The sequence below is a fragment of the Aptenodytes forsteri genome, unplaced genomic scaffold, assembly GCF_000699145.1.
Source record: "Aptenodytes forsteri isolate BGI_AS27 unplaced genomic scaffold, ASM69914v1 Scaffold336, whole genome shotgun sequence".
NCBI lineage: Eukaryota > Metazoa > Chordata > Aves > Sphenisciformes > Spheniscidae > Aptenodytes > Aptenodytes forsteri.
Genome location: NW_008794911.1, coordinates 3,495,973 through 3,515,160, shown reverse-complemented (window position 1 = coordinate 3,515,160; position 19,188 = coordinate 3,495,973). Strand labels below are relative to the sequence as shown.

The window sequence follows — 19,188 nt, the reverse complement described above, 5'->3', positions numbered from 1 at the left end:
CCCTAATACAGTTTCACTGTTACTGAGACATTAGCAACAGACTGTTTTGTCTCTGTGGTTTGGAATTGGAATTTATCCAGTTGTTGCCGGAAGGCTACATTTAATTTGCACTGTGTTTGCATAAATAGCTTATTTGTAAAAAATCGCATTTTACTTGAACAATTCTAAATGATGCATTTATCATAGGGAGAAAAATGATCTGTTGTTCTCTTTAAAGAAAATGGTACTGCCCTTCCAAAGTATCCAATTGACAAAAACGTGAAAAATCACAGCATACTTACATGTTGCTTATCTCGTCCCAGAATCAGCTCTCATATGCTCATATCCCCTGGGTTTGTAAAATTCAAAAGAGTCTTTGAATTACTCTCTTAATTATGATGTTGGTATTATAATTATTTGCTAAATAAGATTCTTTAACAATGACGTCCTTGTTATCAAAGCAGTTGCATTTCTTTGCCTGGTATGAATAGCTGCATGCTCTGAACGGGGCAGCAGCAGTTGTTGTGGGAGCCTGACTCTGGCTGAAGGAGGAATCGATTGCTCAGAGAAGGTTGTTCAGAGCACTATACAAAATCTCTTTTACTCCCACCTCCACCCCGCAGGCAAATGAAGATTAAGGAAAATACAGGACCTCCACCAATAAGGACTCAAACAGCAGCAGGCAATTTCCCCTCCAATTTGCATCTCATTCATGGGTTGGAGGGAAAAAATGTTTGGGGTTTTTTGGCCCTTAAACCCCTTTTAGCACATTTTCATATTCTGTGTGCTTTAAGATCAGATGTGGAATAGTAAAGAGAGATGTGATTGGAGAATACTTTTTAATCATATCATAGTTTATCTTTTATTCTTTTTAAAGTTGTGGTTAGTCAAGAGTAATATAGTATTTCTAAGTTCTGCTTTAAGGATTCCATGTCTCTGTAGTAAGTGTGAAACCAACACAAGTGTAATGACTGCTGCTAACTCCAGCCAAGAGTTGTATCATTTCTTAGGAATAATGCATATTTTGCCATTTCTTATCAGATATCATTGCTAGATATACATTTGAAGCTGTGTGGCTCAACCCTCTGCCATTAACTCTTATATTAGAAGAAAATTCTCCATTTCTTTGACACACCACCACACGTAGCGCATCCCAACTGAGTCCAGCAAGGGTCCTGAGAATATTGCATATTAAGTATTGATAGACCATGTTGTTCCCTGGCACATGTGCCTTTCCTTCATTATTTTTCAGTGCCTCTTCTCTTCTCTTCTCTTCTCTTCTCTTCTCTTCTCTTCTCTTCTCTTCTCTTCTCTTCTCTTCTCTTCTCTTCTCTTCTCTTCTCTTCTCTTCTCTTCTCTTCTCTTCTCTTCTCTTCTCTTCTCTTCTCTTCTCTTCTCTTCTCTTCTCTTCTCTTCTCTTCTCTTCTCTTCTCTTCTCTTCTCTTCTCTTCTCTTCTCTTCTCTTCTCTTCTCTTCTCTTCCTTTACTCAGTATACTTTCAGTATGTACAGGTTATTCTCTTTTAATTTCTATTGTTCTCCTTTTTCTTTTCCTGTTAACAATTATCTCTCCCCCTCCCCTTCTTTTCTCTCTTTGATCCACAGGTTTTGCAGTGCATGTTGGTCTCCCTTCATTCAGAACTTGACATTCAAAGGTACTTGATGAAAATTGAATCCTCTCAGAGAGTTAGTACTGTACTTTATTTTTTCTGCACTCTGCTGTGGATTGAGTTTGTTACCCTTTAACTGTGTGTGTCTTGCTTCACAACTAGCGTTCTCGAATAAATATGGATCTGCATGCTTTTTCCCTCTGTATTTCACAGCAGTGAAGTGTCATTCATATAGATTAATTGCATATGGGAGTGTGATGCATGTGCATCCTTTGACAATTTTTTTAATTCTGACTTTTCCTTTAATGGCATGATAGACATGAAGTCCACGCTCTTGTCTTAGATGCTTTGAAATCCACCAAAAGTCAGTGGGAGGTCCTAAATAAATAACTGATGCCTACCAGCTGTCCCAATTCTAACTTTATTTATGTATTTATACATACTTGGAACTGGCTTAAGGGGTAAAAGTCTTGCTGCAAAGTTAAGGACAGCTCTGTGGGCACAGGAGTAAATATTTTTGTATTTGACATGCAAAAAAGCTTAGTTCTCAACTTGCAAATTGATCTTATATGTACACTGTGCACCTGTGAAGTCACCCGTATCTCACCATTCTTCCTATTGAGCTCCTCTTCCATTTCTATATGGCTTGTAATACCATATAGAATGGATGTCTATGAACAGTTACTTTTTTTCCCCACCCAGGCAGTGCACGCACACATGCCTTTTAGATACCTACGTAAAAGGTACCTCTGCGTGGTTTCTACTGCAGTCAAAAGCACAATCACAAAAGCACCAAGATAACACGTACTGCAAGCAAGGAGTGAGGCCTTGGAGCACGCAGAGTGCACAGCGGCTTATTTGCAGCTGATTCATCGCTTCCCGACTCGTTTTGTTTCCACTTACAGGATTTAAATAGGCCAATAAACATGCCGACCACAGGGAAGGGTGGGAGAGGCAGAGGTGTGGAGAGCAGTAAGGCTTCTCCCTCCTTTGCCAAGGAGATGGCCTCGAGGGAGGGAAAAAGAAGCGAAAGGGCACTGTGACAAGGAGCTTCTCCTGCTCCTCTCTTCTGCAGCATCTCTCTTGCAGCAGCCCCCTAACTCTCCCCAGGTGCCAGAGCAACAAGCTCTGATAAGCACTTCGTCACACGTTTACTTCCATGAGTAGAGGCTAAAAATAAGTCACCGGCGTGGGTATGCTGCTGCCGGAGGCGGCTCTGCCTCCTGCTTGCTTTTCCCGGGGGTTTGTTCTTGCCGGGGGCCGGCAGTGCCCACCGGCTGCCGAGGCCCGGCTCACACAGAGGGCAGCTCACACCCTGCCCCGAAGACCTCGCTCCCACTCACCAGCCTTCGTGTTAATAGCTCTTTTTTCAGTTATTTTTAAAATAGCATGTTAATTAAGACCTCCTTCTTAGCTTGTAGAAACACAGAAAAACAGGTTTTTCCAGGACCGGTGCATCGTGTTCCTTTGCTTTGGGAAACAGACACCACAAAAACAGACCCTCCTCCTATTTTCCTTAGGGACATGTGTGGGAGCACAGGGATGGGTAGCTAATAATTTTCTTGAATCAGAACACACTATCCCCTAGGTACATTCAGCCCCTTTTTGCATTTTGTTTTAAGCATGTAAAGATCTTTCCCCTTTAATCAGCATAATGACAGTTTTTGTTTAAATCATCCCTTTTAATCTTCAGAGTTCTCATGACGGTTTTGGGGATTGTGTAGGTAGGAGTTACCTCACCCACTGCTGATGAAATGCAGCCATCTCCCGGATGGAACAAGGGGTCATGCTGGCTCATGAATACTTCACAGTAGGGTTTTTAGGAGGGAAAAGAGAAATAGCTTCCAACTGAAACTGCCATAAGTTTTTAATTAAGACAAATGTTGATGTCCAGGCTGGAATTGGAAACAAAGTAATAATAAACTGAAGCTGTGATGCAAGAATATGACAGAGACTGTGAAAGAACAAATTTTGCTGTGAGCAAAATTGATGGAGCCATAGAAGCCTTTGCAGGGAAAAATAGTGAGGTGATCAGTCACTTCTTAAATTTAGCTATCACGTATAAATAAATACTTCATGTCAGAAAGCATCAGAATAAAGCATAGAGTTATACGATTTTATTTTTAAATGAAAGATTTATTTCATTCAGTGTGATTTTTGCTTATTACCAGTGGGTGACTATTAGTTTTGTCTATTGTTTTACTTCAATTTCTACCCTAAAATCTCAGGCTGGCATTTGTAGAAAGAGAACTTTGGATTCGGAGAGAAACATGCTGAGAAATATTTTTACACTTTAACGTGGATGGCTCGGGCTTTTCTGATATTTCATGTATTCCAAAGAGATGCCACAGCATGTTGCATATTTCAGTCTGGACTTGTCTGGACCAATTAAGCTGCTTTTAGACGGGCTGCTGAGTTCCTTAGGGCAACATTTTCAAATGCAAGTTCCTCCAATTAAACATCTGAATAAGAGGTCTGGCAGCGTAAGTGCTGAGCACCTACAGCTTTTATTGCTTCTAATGAATATCTTTACTGTAAACACACAGCTTTCCTGAAGAACAGGCTTCAATTTATCTAGGCGCTTACAGTTAGGAACCAAAGTTTGAAAATGTTGCTTCATGTCAGTCATTTATAACAGTTTCATGAAAAACTTTCTCTGATATCTCTGGGGATCACCCTGCTGAAGAGCAAGCCATGGTCCTGTGAAGGGCGAGCAGGAGTCGGCAGCCTGCGGATGTGCTGCTTGGTGATTCACAGCACTCGGGATTAAAAGAAATGGGTTTTGGCAGCTTGCCACAGCAGGGAGCATGCAGCTGGCCACCAACAGGAGCTAGCAAGGCTCCTGGGAAAATGTGCAGATTTTTAGGATGATCTGAATATCATTCTAACCTAAAAATATAGCAGATAAATTCTGACACATCATTAGACGTGTTTTTTTCCGCTAGGTGAAAGAAACTGGGGTCAGCATCAGCAAATACAAAGAGTGTTGATAAAGATCCTGTCATAAGCAGGGAGGAGTTTTGCCTTCAGATGAATTCATAGAGATGAGTAAAATAACCACTCAGTGTGGCGTTCTGACCCCGCTGTAGCGATGGGCTCTGGTAATGTGTGGCTGTGACTGAGCATTACCAGGTTTTAATGCAGCACCTTCCTGTGGCAGCTGGTGCCATTGGCTGAGTTATTTTCCCCTCCTTCTTGTTCATGCTGGGAGGGAAGGGGAACGCTTTCTTTTACCTTACTTGGGAAAATTCTTCTGGGTCTGTTTCCTCCCTTCCTCAGAGCGTGAAAAGATCTGCACCGGGGCTGTACCTCAGGTTCACGTAGCCTGAATTCATTGCTTTGCTTAATTACCGCACTGCAGGCGACCCGGGGAGGGCTCTGTGATTTGTGCTCTGCTTGCTTTCTTCCTGCGGTGAGTATGGTGAACTCAGGCTTTCCCCTGGACCGCCAGCGGCAGGAGGAGGCCGGTAGCACCGCAGCCAAGGGGGAGCTCGGGCAGCATCCAATGCAGAACATGCCTCAAAGTCAGGGAGGCTGCAGGCAAGTGGGGTACCTTGGTTCAGTGCTAGGGACGGTGGGCAACCATGGCTCAGGCACTGTGTCTCTCCTTATCCAGGAGGAAAGACTTCTGGCCATTCATACTATAGAAATTAATATTGCCACTAAACTGAGAGTGCTTGTGAGCAAGGACCGGCTTTGTAACTTGTTGTCATTGATTCAACAGAAAACAGTGAAATGTTTGTGTTTGAAATACAGAAATAAAAGCCAGAGACATCCACTAGTCCATGAGCAGGCATCGGGGAATAGTATAAATAACTCCTCCAGAGTCTACACGGTGTCGAGTGGGCAGTTGCCCTCCTGCTCTCTTCAGCTCTCGAGAGCACGGATGCTGGCATGCGCCTGCTCCTGGCATGGTACCATTTCCAACTGATGGTGGCTGAAAGGAACATGCCATAGATTTTTGCATCTCATAATGGTGAAATAACACACAGAGAAAAGTGAGCTTGTCATGAAAGATGGTTTTATGTTGCATTCAGCTGCTGAATCACCTCCCCGCCCCCAGTTCCCCCCGTGAGAGAAAGTGTCCAAATGCATCCATTGCACAGATGTAATATGAACTTTAGTTTATACAGACATGTATAAGCATTTAACTTTTCTGAGAAAGTGCTATGGAAAACATTGTTACAATAAATGCTTAAAAATAAGAACATGTGGGTAGTATTCACTTTCTCTCCAACAGCAATATGTCACTAATAGCATGTCCAGACAAGTAGATCCCTGTAGTTGTGATAATATGGGACCCCAAAGACTCTGTATCTTTGGAAAAAGCAGATCCTTCCTTCAGACAACCATAATTTGGACAATTTGACACAAATGTGATGAAGAAATATTATTGTTGCAGTAATAAGAGCTCATGTGCTGTGACAATATTTCAGAGTTCATAAATTCCTCATACATTAAACACAGCCTGTTCATATGCATATTTGCAGTCTGTCACATATCCAGTAGCCATCTTCAGCACAAGTCACAGGACAAATAGTTTACCTGAAGGTCAAGAAAAGCAGGTTTCCATTTTTCTTTTCATTTTTCTTCTCATTTTTCTTCTTTACTTGAAATGTCAAGAGACACTCAATTTTTTTTTTTTTTGCCTATGCTAAGTGTGTTCTTTAGAGCACATGATTGGAAAGAGTTATTTTACTAACGCTGTATTATTTTTTGATGTCTTTGTTTACCATTTGTACACTGCCAGGAGTGCTAGCAACTTCGAAGATGTGTACGATGAGTTTCTTCTGCTGAAGAGATAAGTTTCTGTCAAGATAAAGGCTAAGGAAGTTCCTGGAGACAGGAAATAAAAAGTGTGAATTGATCAAGAGATGAAATTAAATCCTTCTTCAGGTCATGGGATTGTTTTCTTAGTTCTTTTTTGTCTGTGAAAATGTGTGAAGCAAATTTGCAGGAGAGATTTTTGAAAAGGAAAAGAAGGAAAAAAGGTTTCAGTTATATAGATTAGTATGGAAAATAACTGGAAATGAGCGTGGAAGGATGTTATGAAGAGCAGAGCCATAAAACCGAGTAGAACAAAAGGGTGAGAGGATTAGTGGGGGCAAATGTGAGCAGAGGACCAGAGGCAGAAGCATGCACGACACTTAAAAACCATCTCTGGTGCCCTGTGACTGCTCATTACATTGGCATCTCTGCAGTATTTCACCTTTCCTTATTCAGGACCTTCTGATTTCACTCTTATTTATTTGAAATTTTGTTGCATTCAAAGAGCATTGCACTTTTTTGCATCTTTTTTTTCTGAGTCAGTGAAAGAACTAAAGCAGATACATTAAAAGTGCATACTTTGGGCAAGCTGTAACAGACAGACATCAGTCATGAGGCATGATTAACCACAGTTTTAATTCTTGATCAAATCCCAAGAGTAGTTGGAAGATACTGGATCTCCTGTAACTGCTACCTCCAGGTGTTATACTTAAATATATACCCTGAAAAGGTTACAGGGACCTATATCCTTGTAAATAAAAAAGTATATCCTAAATAAAATAGTAATCTCAAAGCACTATGTAATTATATGTCAGTTTTCACGGGAATTGTTCATCCTTATTTTGGCCTTTCCTTTCTGCTGAGCTTCTTACCCAGAACTAGCATAGGCAAGATCTTTTATCGGAGAAGTCCTCAAGGAGGTTCAGCTTTACTCAGCTGGCTGAAAAATCAAGTCTATTGCACAAAGAAACATGCAGGGGGCTGTCTCCTAACATATAGCTGGGGGGGAAGACCATGGCTGACTGAAGAAATTGTAACCTAACTAGTGTTGGCACAGGGGAACAGAGAGAGACGTGCTGCCCGGTTCTGAACCTTCTTCTGTTTCTGGCATTTATCCCAGAGGTGTGGCTTGGAAAGTGCTGGTGTTTCCTTGGTTTTGTGTGCCTGTGTGGAGTATCTGCTTCCAAATGTCTTAATTTTGGATAGTGCTGCTCCTTAGTGGGCATGTCCTGAGTTCTCTTCTCTGTTAGGTATTACGGTTTTTGCCCTTTGCTAGCAGATATATCAAAAAGGCAGCCACCCAGGCACAGTGATGTCCCGTTCATTGCTTTCACTGGATTTATGCAACATGGAGCTACAGTGCCATCCTGACTTTAGTAGCAGCAGTCTACACTGCGACTCTAGTTGGGTTCTGATGGGTCCTGAAACATGAGCTATATGGAGAATATTTATTTTGTAAATGCTTATACTGCGTGCTAGTTCCTGAAACGTACTTAAAGGGACACTTTCTGAAATATTATTTTAAGCTTTTGAATATTTTTTAAAATGTGCTAGTGAATATTCTATGGAAAAAACATATATGGTACGATTTATTATGTATTTCTTTTCCATCTGTCTTATTTATCTTATTTGATGTTGGAATCAACACGCTGAATAATTACTACAAGGGTTAGATAATGCTGAAGATTTCTGCCCTGCTTTCGTTGACTATCTTTACAAGTCCTTGTAGGTTATGGCTCCATAAATGTTGCTTGTCCTCTCCCCACTTCATGGGCTGGTTTTCCTAAGAAGTGCTGCCTAGGAATCCGTTTGATTATTAAGTAACATCAAGCCTAGTGCTTTCCTATCAAACGTGCACTCATATCTCTCAGTTACTTGAATAGCCACTGTTGTTGCTGTGTTTGAGGATTTTTTTATAATCTGTTTAAAATTCAGAATTACTCCTGAAACTGCAATGTTTACATGAGTTGAGCATGACAAATAGCTTGAAGCCTTTCAAACTTCATGTGTGAGCACAATCCGTGATGTGCCTCTGCCTTGCCTCGGAAGGCTCCGGTACGTCTCTTGGGACTGCAGTATTTGGGTTGAGGAATGAGGGCTGCCAAAAGGGGTCTTTTTTAGTCACAGTAATGCTGGCATTATCATCCAGGGGGATCTGAGATGCTGTATGTTAGGTCCTAAAGAATTGCCCCAGGGACAACCAAAGAAACACAACATTGCTGAGGTTGGCTCCATCTGTGCATTGACAGAACATGCTGGGCAACTGCACAGCTGAAATTGTGTCTGTTGCTGCTGGTAATGAAGTATCCCCTTACTGCTTAAATTTGCACCTGTTCATATGTGTTGATAAACTATATACATGCAACTGCATGCCTCAAATGACATCTGGGGATTCAAATGAAAGAAACAAAAATAAGCAAAAGCAAAGCAAAATAAGCTTGATTCATATTATCAGATTTATTTTTTTCTTAAAGAAACAAAAGCAATCCCTTTCCCAACAAACTCTGGTTAAAGACCTTTTGCAGGTTGATTTTGTTGCCTTTTTTTTGCATCTTGTTTTATTTTTAGTTATGGTTTTCTAGAAAGTGAGAATTATGTGCCTTCTAGCTCCCTATTAATGGATACATACAGATAAGTTATTAATCAGTACAAGGAACTACAAAGCTGTAATGACTTGGCTTGGTAGTACTCCTGTAATATGCCTGTGTAAATAAAATACTTCAGCAGTGATGGCTCCCAAGCCATTTTGGAAAGTTGAATGAAGTACTGACTAATCAAATTCTTTCTCTCTGTTTGCAGGTCACTTGTCACCTCTGTAAATTTTCAGGCACAAGTCCCTGTATTTACAACCTGCAGACTAGTGCTGACCATGTCAGAGGCACTTCAAAGCATACTTTAGTTTGCTGAGAACAAATGTTGTTAGCTTTAAGTCCTGCAAAAATTCAATGCTCTTGAACAATTTCACTGCGGGACATTGCATTTTAATATTTTAATATTTGCATTTCAAAAGTGAGAAGTTTTGGAAGATTTAGCTTTCTTGTGAGGTATTTTTAATTTATTGTAGTTTGTGAGCAACTGCACAACTTGGCAACAACAGGCTTCTATAGCCAGCTAATGAAAATCTAATAAAAGTTAAAGTTCTTCATACTTTCAAGGTCACATAGGGAATATTATGTGATGCATGCTATTGCTGAACCGAGCTCACCTCATTTCACTTGAAAAACCACTGAAGGGACCAGACGTCAGCAAGATAAGTCATCTTGGCTTTCCAGAAAGAAGCAAAATCTTTTCTGGATCTTGACAGCATCTTCGAACCTAGAGCTGAAGTTGATTTTAATACAGGGGATTTTTAACGTACTAGCATCTGGCCTTAAATGATAGGGAAGAGGAAAGCGTATATGTTTTATGACATCTTGTGCCTGTGCTGATTATAAGCCTTTATAAAGCTCATTTTTACATACGGGTTTTGGGACAGAGTAAGCTTGCTTTGCTTTGACTTTCTGCTTGTACAGTGTCTGTTCTTGTTTGTTGTGATATAGACTTTGCTTGAGAGACTGGAAAATTATTCTTCCAAAGTAATAGTAACATGTAGTTGAGGGAGTTTCACTAAACAATATCGAGTATACTTCTTAAAGCAACCCCTCTTTGTAGAAAGCACTTACAATGTCACTTATAGTTAGCAAAAAAATGTTCAGGACGTTGTATCTCCTATTGAGTTTTTATTAGGCAGAGCTTACAATGGAGTCAGTAGAAGTGCATAAATGAAACCATCTCTCTCCTCTCCTGAGAAAGTTGGCTTTTTCCAGATGCTGTGTTTAGCAATTTACTAGTATGATTGCCCAGTAAAAATCATACTTAATTTGGTCAGTTAATGAAGACATTTCTGATCTATGCTGATGCAACAAAAAGCAAAATAATTGTTTGTGATTTCAGCTAGAAATGTTGGGTGGCTATTTTGGCCTTGCTGCATGACCCGTACCTTTAATAGATGGCACAGCAGAATATACTGAGATTGATAGCTTACAACTACATCACAGTAATTCTTTTGGGAGGATTTTTCTTAGTAGACTTGTCAACATAAGCGTGTGCGTGTGTGTGTGTGTTTGTGTGTATGTGGACAGGCCTATGCTATAGTGGTTGGTTGAGCAGCAAGGAATGGCATTACCATACATCTCCTCAGCACATGTCTTATCCTGAGGGCCTTGTTAGCAATAAAATTTGCAATGTGGATGTACAACCATAAAAACCGTAGCAGAATACCCAAGGACACTGTTTTCCTAAATAACGTACACAGAAATGACCTTCAGCATACCAGTATTTGAAGAAGTTTGGACTTACTCCTTCTTCTCTTTGTTTTTTTCCCCCCATATTCCGGTTTCAGTAGACCAATAATGAAATGCTCTGTTTTGCAGACAAGAAGCCCAAAGCCATCCCAGAGCCCGCAGCCCAATTTGGGTGACCAGACAGAACACCTCTCAGAAGCTTCTGCAGATTCCTTAGAGGCCATGTCCGAGGGCGATTCTCCAACCCCCTTTTCGAGGGGCAGCCGCACGCGGGCAAGCCTTCCCGTGGTACGGTCGGCAAACCAAACGAAGGAAAGATCACTGGGTAAGACCCCGCTTCAGTCCTTCTCCTCTCTGCTCTTAGCCTGTGTTTTCCCTTTGTGCATTTAAAATAGTTTTTAAATAGTTTGGGGTTAAAAAAGTAAAGACTTTGGGGGTACATTATTTTTAATGTCAGGTTGTTCTTTGGAAATGAGCTCAGTATGGAGTACTGGGTAACTTGGGGAATAGTGAAATTATTTTCATAAGATCTGAAAGTGTGCTGGGAACATGATAGACAAGGAGAAAGATGCAGACCCTGACATGAAATGCTGACTAACAGTTAAAACCCAATATTGCAAATACTTTTTGCCAAGCCTGCACACTATGTGGCAGTGAACTTAATAAGATTGCACCCTCATTTTCAGGCAGGAGACACAAGGGTTCTACTTTATCATCTCTTCAAAGCCAGACCTGGTTGGAAGAAACCTAGAGATATCATTGCCTGACAGATCCAGCTTTTAGTGAAAAGACTTGGTATTTGTGTGGTGGTAGCTTTCCAGGCAGAGGATTTGAATGTATATACTGACAGAGATGCCCTTTACTTTGGGGCAGTGCTCTTCCATCTGCGTGATGACAGGGGTGATATGTTAGCGCAGGTGGATGACTCTGCTTCCCGCGTTCTTCCCATATCTCAGGGTTGAATTAAGCCCAGCTGTGAACCAGACTCCTTTTATAAGGGTGGATTTTGTCCTGGAGACTCTGCTCTCAGCTGATGGATGGTACGAGTAAAGGCTGTTTTTTTGAGGGAGGACACCAGAGGGCAGTTAAACTGCTGCGAGAAGGCAGCATTAACTCGCGTGCGGATTGCTGAGGAAGGCAGGTTTTTGCTCAGAGGTAATAAACTGAAATGCTGCTTTCCTGTAGACTCATCTCCCAACATAACAGAGTGACATAAACCGAAGGCTGGGCCATAAGTCATACCGTGCTTGTAAGCTTGTCATGGTGGTTTACTTGTTCCTCAACAATCTAAGACAGTTTCTGTCAAGAGTATTAAGATATCTGACAAACACAACAAATGAGAAGAAAACAGACCTGGACAGGGGTCCCTGCCACCCCCGGAGCTGGCAAGTGCAGAACAGTGGGGCTGGGGACAAGGGGCTGATCCCTGCCCATGTCAGCTCATGGAGTGGCACTGCCACCCTCCCAAAGCCCGCTGGGCCTCCAGTGTGTCAGACTCTTTGGGGAGAAATTTTGAAGACTCCAACCTGGACAAGACTTTTTGGTTTAGAGGTGTTTTTAAGAGCAAGCATGTAGCACATGTATGTTTACTATACATGCAGAGGATTCGTCTCTGTTTATATGTCACTGCTGACTAGGGCGTCCTCAGAACGGCTTGCTTCACCCTGAGATTTTCTGCAAAACATCTATTTGCTTCAATGCGATGTGAAGGGGATTGGGCCTTTGCAGGTCCCTGTGCGACTCACAGTCCAGCCTCGCTGCGTGGGTTTCAGCTGGCATTCAGTGATTACCCCAGGCCACGTAGGGTATCTCAGCTCTGAACTTCTGTTTTGGATGGGAGCTGAGAATTGATAAACAGCTTCTGGGAAGCTGTTTGTTGGCATCAAAGGGGGTGGCCTGCTATGCACCACTGCTTTGTGCGGTGTTTTCTCCCCCAAAAGCTGAGCTAGAAACAGCTTTCTCATTGTTGGTGTGTACATATGAAAAGAATACAACAGCCCTGTTTCTGGAAAAGACTTAAGTGCTCATCACTACAAATAAACCTGGTAGGTTATAGGAAGGTCTGTACTGGATTAGACCAAGAATCTGCCTGGCCCCGTATTTTGTCGCCAAGAGGGACCATAGGCAGCTAGTCTAGGCAAGAGTAGTAACAGGGTAAGTATGTGTAGGTGTGATCCTTTCCCTGAGTACTCTCCCAGCCTGAAGCTATCTTTAGCTTAGGGATTTCGTGGTTACGGTTTCTGCCTGTATAATAACCCTCAAGAGATGTGTCCTCCAGGTATTTGTTCAGTCTCCCTTTGAACCCATGTAAATTTTTTGCATCCGCAGCTGTGACTTTGGTTTACTGCCCAACCACTGCTTTTCTCTTGTTTTGTTTTGTATTTGCTTCTCTGCTTTAAGTTAATGTCGTGCCCCCTTGTCCTATTGTTGGAAGTGACAGCAAACATTAGATCGCAATCTGCTCCCACTGGGCCATCTCTGATTTTGTAGGCCTGTCATTTCCCTCAGGTCATCTCTTTTCCAGGCTGAGAAGTGCTGCTGTAATCACTTGTTCCTCACCCAGAAACCATCCTGGACATTTGATTATCATTGTTGCCTTTCTTTGCACTTTTTCCAGTTCGACAGTATCTTTGCTGAGATGAGAGGACCAGAGCTGCAGAAGCTCACTGTTAAGTAGTCCACTCTTAAACCCTTTTTTTAGCATCTGTTGCATATAATGAAATGTGTTGTCCAGGTTCTGATGGAGGACGGTCATATGAAGTTGTACCATTTTATTTAATGGCCAGGATTTCACTCAGCCTGTCTTTCATATATGAGAGACGGGGAGGGGGGAGGAAGCAATGTAATATGAAGCATTTGAGTTGAGAGTTTTTAGATTGGAGCAAAATGAAAGCAATGTAATATGAAGCATTTGAGTTGAGAGTTTTTAGATTTGAAACTGGAGCAAAATAAGCCTTTTCCCACTTGCATTGCAGGAGGGGTCACAGCTATGTGTGTGGCTTAAGGGATCATCATGCTAGCCAAATAGGAGGTAATATATTGTCACCACCCCACAATCTGTCATTTTCAAGTTGTTCCAGGAACTATTAATAGCAAATAGTTTGTTTTAAAAGATAGTCTAAGAATGATTCTAAAATAGTTCAATTTTAGATTATTATTCTTCAATGCATTTCTTTTACAGTAATGTCCTTTTCAGTCTTTTCTGCCAGTGTGTTCTAACACCACCATGAGCAATGTTCTGAAATTTTAATTTTGAGACTCTTTGCAGAGTGTGGCCCTGTTAGGACTGCTTTTACTTCCAGCAGTACAAGGAGAGTGTTTATTTTTAAAAAACAGGAAATTGTTTATAACTTCAATTTTAAAAGCATCATGAAAATATTTCTTTTCACATGATTTTTAAACAAGCTATGTATAATCACCTCCCTTTCCATCTCTATTAGTTTTTTAATTTAATCTAATTTAAATACAAATTATGTTTTGATCCTCAGCCAACATAATTTCAGTGAGGAAAATGACCAACTTTTGTGAATTTTTATTAATTTTATATTTAATATCTCAATGCCATTGTTTTAAAAAACTGATGTTTTCTTTTTGAACTTCTAATTTTTCTATAGGTTCCTGTTTTATTAACTACATATGAGTCAGTTTGGTTTTAAATTGTGGTCTGAATTAACATGGAGCCTGAGAAGGAATAGCAGTAATGCATTTTGGCTACCCCAACATCATGGTTTTGTCAGTCAGGACTAATCTAATAGGACATGGTATTCTGACACGTGAGGCTATCGCATGCCATGTGGAGTCAACCCAGAAAACAGTATTCCAATTGTTGCCCCATTTAAAATTTCAGCCACAGCTTTTGAAATGAAAGTCTTTCTTGGCTAAGAGGTCCATCAGAAATCGGCACTTGTCTCATCAATCTGCAGCCTGGATACAGAGCAAGATATTAAAATAAGTTAACTCACTGTGCAAGAGAAAATTAAATGTATTTTAAAGTATCTATTTGAAAGCTGGGAGTTTTTCCAGTGTGATAACTGTGGGAAAAAATTATCTAGAAAAACTGTCAGACCGAGAATCAGCTGAAACCTGGAAAGTGCTCAAAAGCTTTCAACAAACTTCACTTGCAATTTGCCTGGAGGAAGCAGAACCTGACAAGCGCCCAGTGAGGTTACGCCAGCAGCCAGCCTGTGCCCGCGCTGCAGCGCGCTGGTGTCGCTGCTCCGGTACGTCTGCAACGAAACGAAGACTGACAAATATTTTCACTTGTAGTCTCTCTTGTGCACATCTGTACAAACGATGGGCCTGATTCTTTGTAAGGGCAGGCGCCAGCATCCTCTGTGGTGACCAAGTGGTCGGGGTGGTTGACGCGATCGGTCGCAGCCCCGAAGGGCAGGGTGTGATTACAACCTCCGATTGCAGTAACAGCTGTAGGTGCTCGTGCAGGATTGGCCTGTACATGCAAGGTTGGATTAAGGAAGAATATGGTATTAGGAGGGATTTCTGTAAATGCACAAGGATTTGGGTTTGGGTCGAGGGAGGTGATTCTGCCCCTCTGCTCTGCTCTGGGGAGCCCCCACCGGGAGTACTGCATCCAGCTCTGGAGCCCTCAGCATAAGAAAGACACGGACCTGTTGGAGCTGGTCCAGAAGAGGGCCATGAAAATGATCAGGGGGATGGAACACCTCTCCTATGAAGAAAGGCTGAGAGAGTTGGGGTTGTTCAGACTAGAGGAGAGAAGGCTTTGGGGAGACCTTCTTGCAGCCTATCAGTACTTAAAGGGGGCGTATAAAAAAGATGGCGGCAGACTTTTTAGCAGGGCCTGTTGCGACAGGACAAGGGGGAATGGCTTTAAACTAAAGGGGGGTAGATTGAGACTAGATCGAGGTGGTGGATGCCCCATCCCTGGAAACATTCCAGGTCAGGTTGGACGGGGCTCTGAGCAACCTGATCTAGTTGAAGATGTCTCTGCCCACGGCAGGGGGGGTGGACTAGATGACCTTTAGAGGTCCCTTCCAACCGAAACTATTCTGTGATTCTATAAGTCACTGAGGAGGATGAAGCTTTATGGCTCACGGGCTGCAGGCACCTTCTCTGGGTGTCCTGGCCAGGGCGCCTGGCTGCTCTGGTCCAGGTGAATAAGAAGCAGAGGATGACTGGGCTCCTCGCTGGCCAACCTGTGCCTAAAATTAGCTGGCATTGAAAGGCCTCTGCAGAAATGACTGATTCTGCCAACATTTACATTTTATTTGCCTTCAGAGGGATTAGGACTAAAATTACACAACCTCTTAAGGATTGGCACGGGGACAGTCTTAAACAATCATGGAATATTCTGAATATTATTTGTTAGCCCCTCAACCCCAAGTTTTAGCAGGCACAGATTTTAGTGTCTGATTAGTTTGCTGCCACCTTCTATGGAAATGCTGTTACTGATTATAATAGTAACACCTGGATCTTTTGTAGCATTTCTTGCAGGTGTTTCTCAAAGCCTATTAAAAAGAGAGTCAGGGCCATAGTTACAATTTTACACATAGGAAAACCTTTGCAGAGAGAGGGATAGTGACTTGGTTGCTGTCACCCAATGGCAGAAATAACTCTCTATACATGTGTATGCAATTTACTGTAAGACTTACACAGAAAAATACAAATGCTAAAGGTAGACTTACATATTATATTCATGGTAATTAATTGTTATTTACTATTTATGAGCTAGAAATTAAAATAGGCATGTTAAATCAGGCAGAAGATGTGTGAACAGCTGTAGATTTTATAAGAGAAGTCTGTGATTTGTTAGCAGTGGCACTGCCCTCTCGGAGTCCTTAGGGCATGATTCAAGCCTAATGAAGTCAGCAGGATCTTCAGTTTAATTCATGGGAGAGGAACTCCCTGGGAACTGCATTTCAAGTTAAGACTGAGTATAGCTTTAATGTATTCAGTCATCTTAATGAAATTTTCCCTATCTTGTCTTTTTACAGTGTATGCAAAGCAACCAACATGCAAAAAGGTCATGTAAATATTTGCTGTCATGGTCAGATATATTAACATGGGCTGTCAGGTCTATAGGAAAAACAGCCTGAAACAACTAGTTCCAATTATTGAATTGAAACACAGATCCTGGGAAATTAAAATATTCTAAGGTAACAGTAGTTTTTCTGTCCAACTTTTCTAGACTTTATCTTCTTTCATATTTCTTCAAATTATAGCTGAATGTAAATATTTGCTGTCATGGTCAGATATATTAACATGGGCTGTCAGGTCTATAGGAAAAACAGCCTGAAACAACTAGTTCCAATTATTGAATTGAAACACAGATCCTGGGAAATTAAAATATTCTAAGGTAACAGTAGTTTTTCTGTCCAACTTTTCTAGACTTTATCTTCTTTCATATTTCTTCAAATTATAGCTGAAGTTTTTGGACTTGGAAAGAAAAAAAAAACCACAACACCTCTTACCTGAAATATTTTGCATCAAAAGAACAAAAGAAGGTAAACAATCATATCGACATATCATAGTGCTGGGAGTTTTTTCTGTTTCATTTATTGTCCTTACATGATTTGTGAAAGACAGCTATATGGAAGAGTGAAATATGGGCCTTCCCAAGCTAGCACTCGTGCACTCAATTATTGTTTATTAACACATTCTTCCTCCTATAAGAGAACATCTTCTGTATACCTGAAAAAAAATGATTCCAAGAAGCAAGGTCTTATTTAGTACATACTGTTTCAACAGAAGCACATTCTGTCTGCCCCTAAAAAGCTGTATAAGCAGTATATTTTAGATGCTGTGTCACACTGGAGCTGAATTTGTCTCTGTTGCAACTGGCTGTATCAGCATGGATCCAATGGGTTCATTGCAATGATGCTGGGGTAGATCTGCAGTGTGCTAAATAAAACCACTAGCTGTGCAAGTCTGTATCTGCCACTGCTATATCTGTTAAATGTTTTTTGAATGCAATCTTTATTATTTATTTGCAGTGCAGTAATACTAAAGGACCCCAACTAAAGATGGGACCTCACCATGTTTGGTAATACACATAGTGAGACAATACTGCTATTGCAGGACCTTGCAACATGAATAAACCAGAATGAAAAGTAGTGAAGATAAAGAGAGAGGTAGAGTAATTAGGGTCCAAACTGATCAACTGAATAAAGCTATGTCAAGGTGGCAGTGGCTTTCCTCTTCACCACAAATCATGCCTGCACAGAAGGTGCAATGTCTTTGTCCTGGTCTACCACCACTTCTTATTCTGATTTAGCAGCAGCAATTTGGGCTTTCAGCATTTGGTGTCTGCTGGAAGAGGGATTTGGCAGCTGGAATAGCTTGTACAGGCCAAACTACCCTTCGGAGGAAAGGTAGGAGGCCAGATGGAGCTGTCCCATGGGTCATATCTGGCACAGGAGCTATCACTTGGACAAATTTGATCTAATTTTCACGTTAGCTAAAATTTGTAAGTCTACCTCTAATACAGTAAGTCACACAAACACCAGACCCTTCCATTTGCACAAGGGCATGCAAAGAAAAAAGTGTATTGCAATTCCATGCATCACAAGATGTGCAAGATTTTGGCCAAACAGAGAAGCATAGTACTAGCCTGTCCCTCAGCATGGTGTATTTAGGATTTGCTGCCAGTGCTGACAGCAAGGTCCCTGAATGAGGACAGCTCTTGGATTTAGTCATTGCTCCCAATACTGTTTATATATTTAGGTAGTGATTCTAATGCATAGTTACTATGCTGGGCCTGAGTTCAGGTTTCTGTTCCCAAAGGGAAATACTGTCATCTCTGTAGTATCATGTAAGGCTGTCTCTTGTTTTTGTTCTCATTCTCTCTCACTCTCCCTTTTGCATTTTTGGCTATAGAGTAGCCCGATTCAAACAGGATAAGAGGATAATCACTGCATCAGAGGCTTGTTGATAGCCTGCTGATTAGGGTGCTCTCGGGATATTAGAGGCAATGGTCTGAGCAACTCTCAAGATGGGAGCCCTTCTGGATAAATTTTTAGCTACTCAACTGTTTCATAAAAGACAAGCACTTTGTACCATTGCTTCTACCCAATTACCTTCTGTGATGAATAGACCAGCTGTGGGGATCAGGGCAGAGCAGTGGATATTGTTCATCTTGGCTTTAACAAGACCTTTCATGTCTCTCATAGCATCCTTGTAGCCACACAGGGGAGATAGGGGTGGCCTTCAAGGTGAGTAGGGCTTAATTTTGCAGACGACACCAAGTTGGGCGGGAGTGTTGATCTGCTCGAGGGTAGGAAGGCTCTGCAGAGGGACCTGGACAGGCTGGATCGATGGGCCCAGGCCAACTGTATGAGATTCAACAAGGCCAAGTGCCGGGTCCTGCACTTGGGCCACAACAACCCCATGCAGCGCTACAGGCTTGGGGAAGAGTGGCTGGAAAGCTGCCTGTTGGAAAAGGACCTGGGAGTGTTGGTTGACAGCCGGCTGACCATGAGCCGGCAGTGTGCCCACGCGGCCAAGAAGGCCAATGGCATCCTGGCCTGTATCAGAAATAGTGTGGCCAGCAGGAGTAGGGAAGTGATCGTGCCCCTG

General features: G+C 41.8%; 1 protein-coding gene across 1 annotated transcript in view; it reads left to right on the top strand.

Annotated features, from left to right (window-relative positions):
* The window catches only part of KIAA1217 (KIAA1217 ortholog), a 195,956-nt gene that overhangs the window by 82,085 nt on the left and 94,683 nt on the right, over window positions 1-19,188 (top strand). Inside the window, exons 3-4 of the mRNA XM_019471004.1 lie at window positions 1,584-1,664; window positions 10,768-10,963. Coding sequence (XP_019326549.1) covers window positions 1,584-1,664; window positions 10,768-10,963 — 277 coding nt within the window. The remainder of the gene's footprint in view (window positions 1-1,583; window positions 1,665-10,767; window positions 10,964-19,188) is intronic.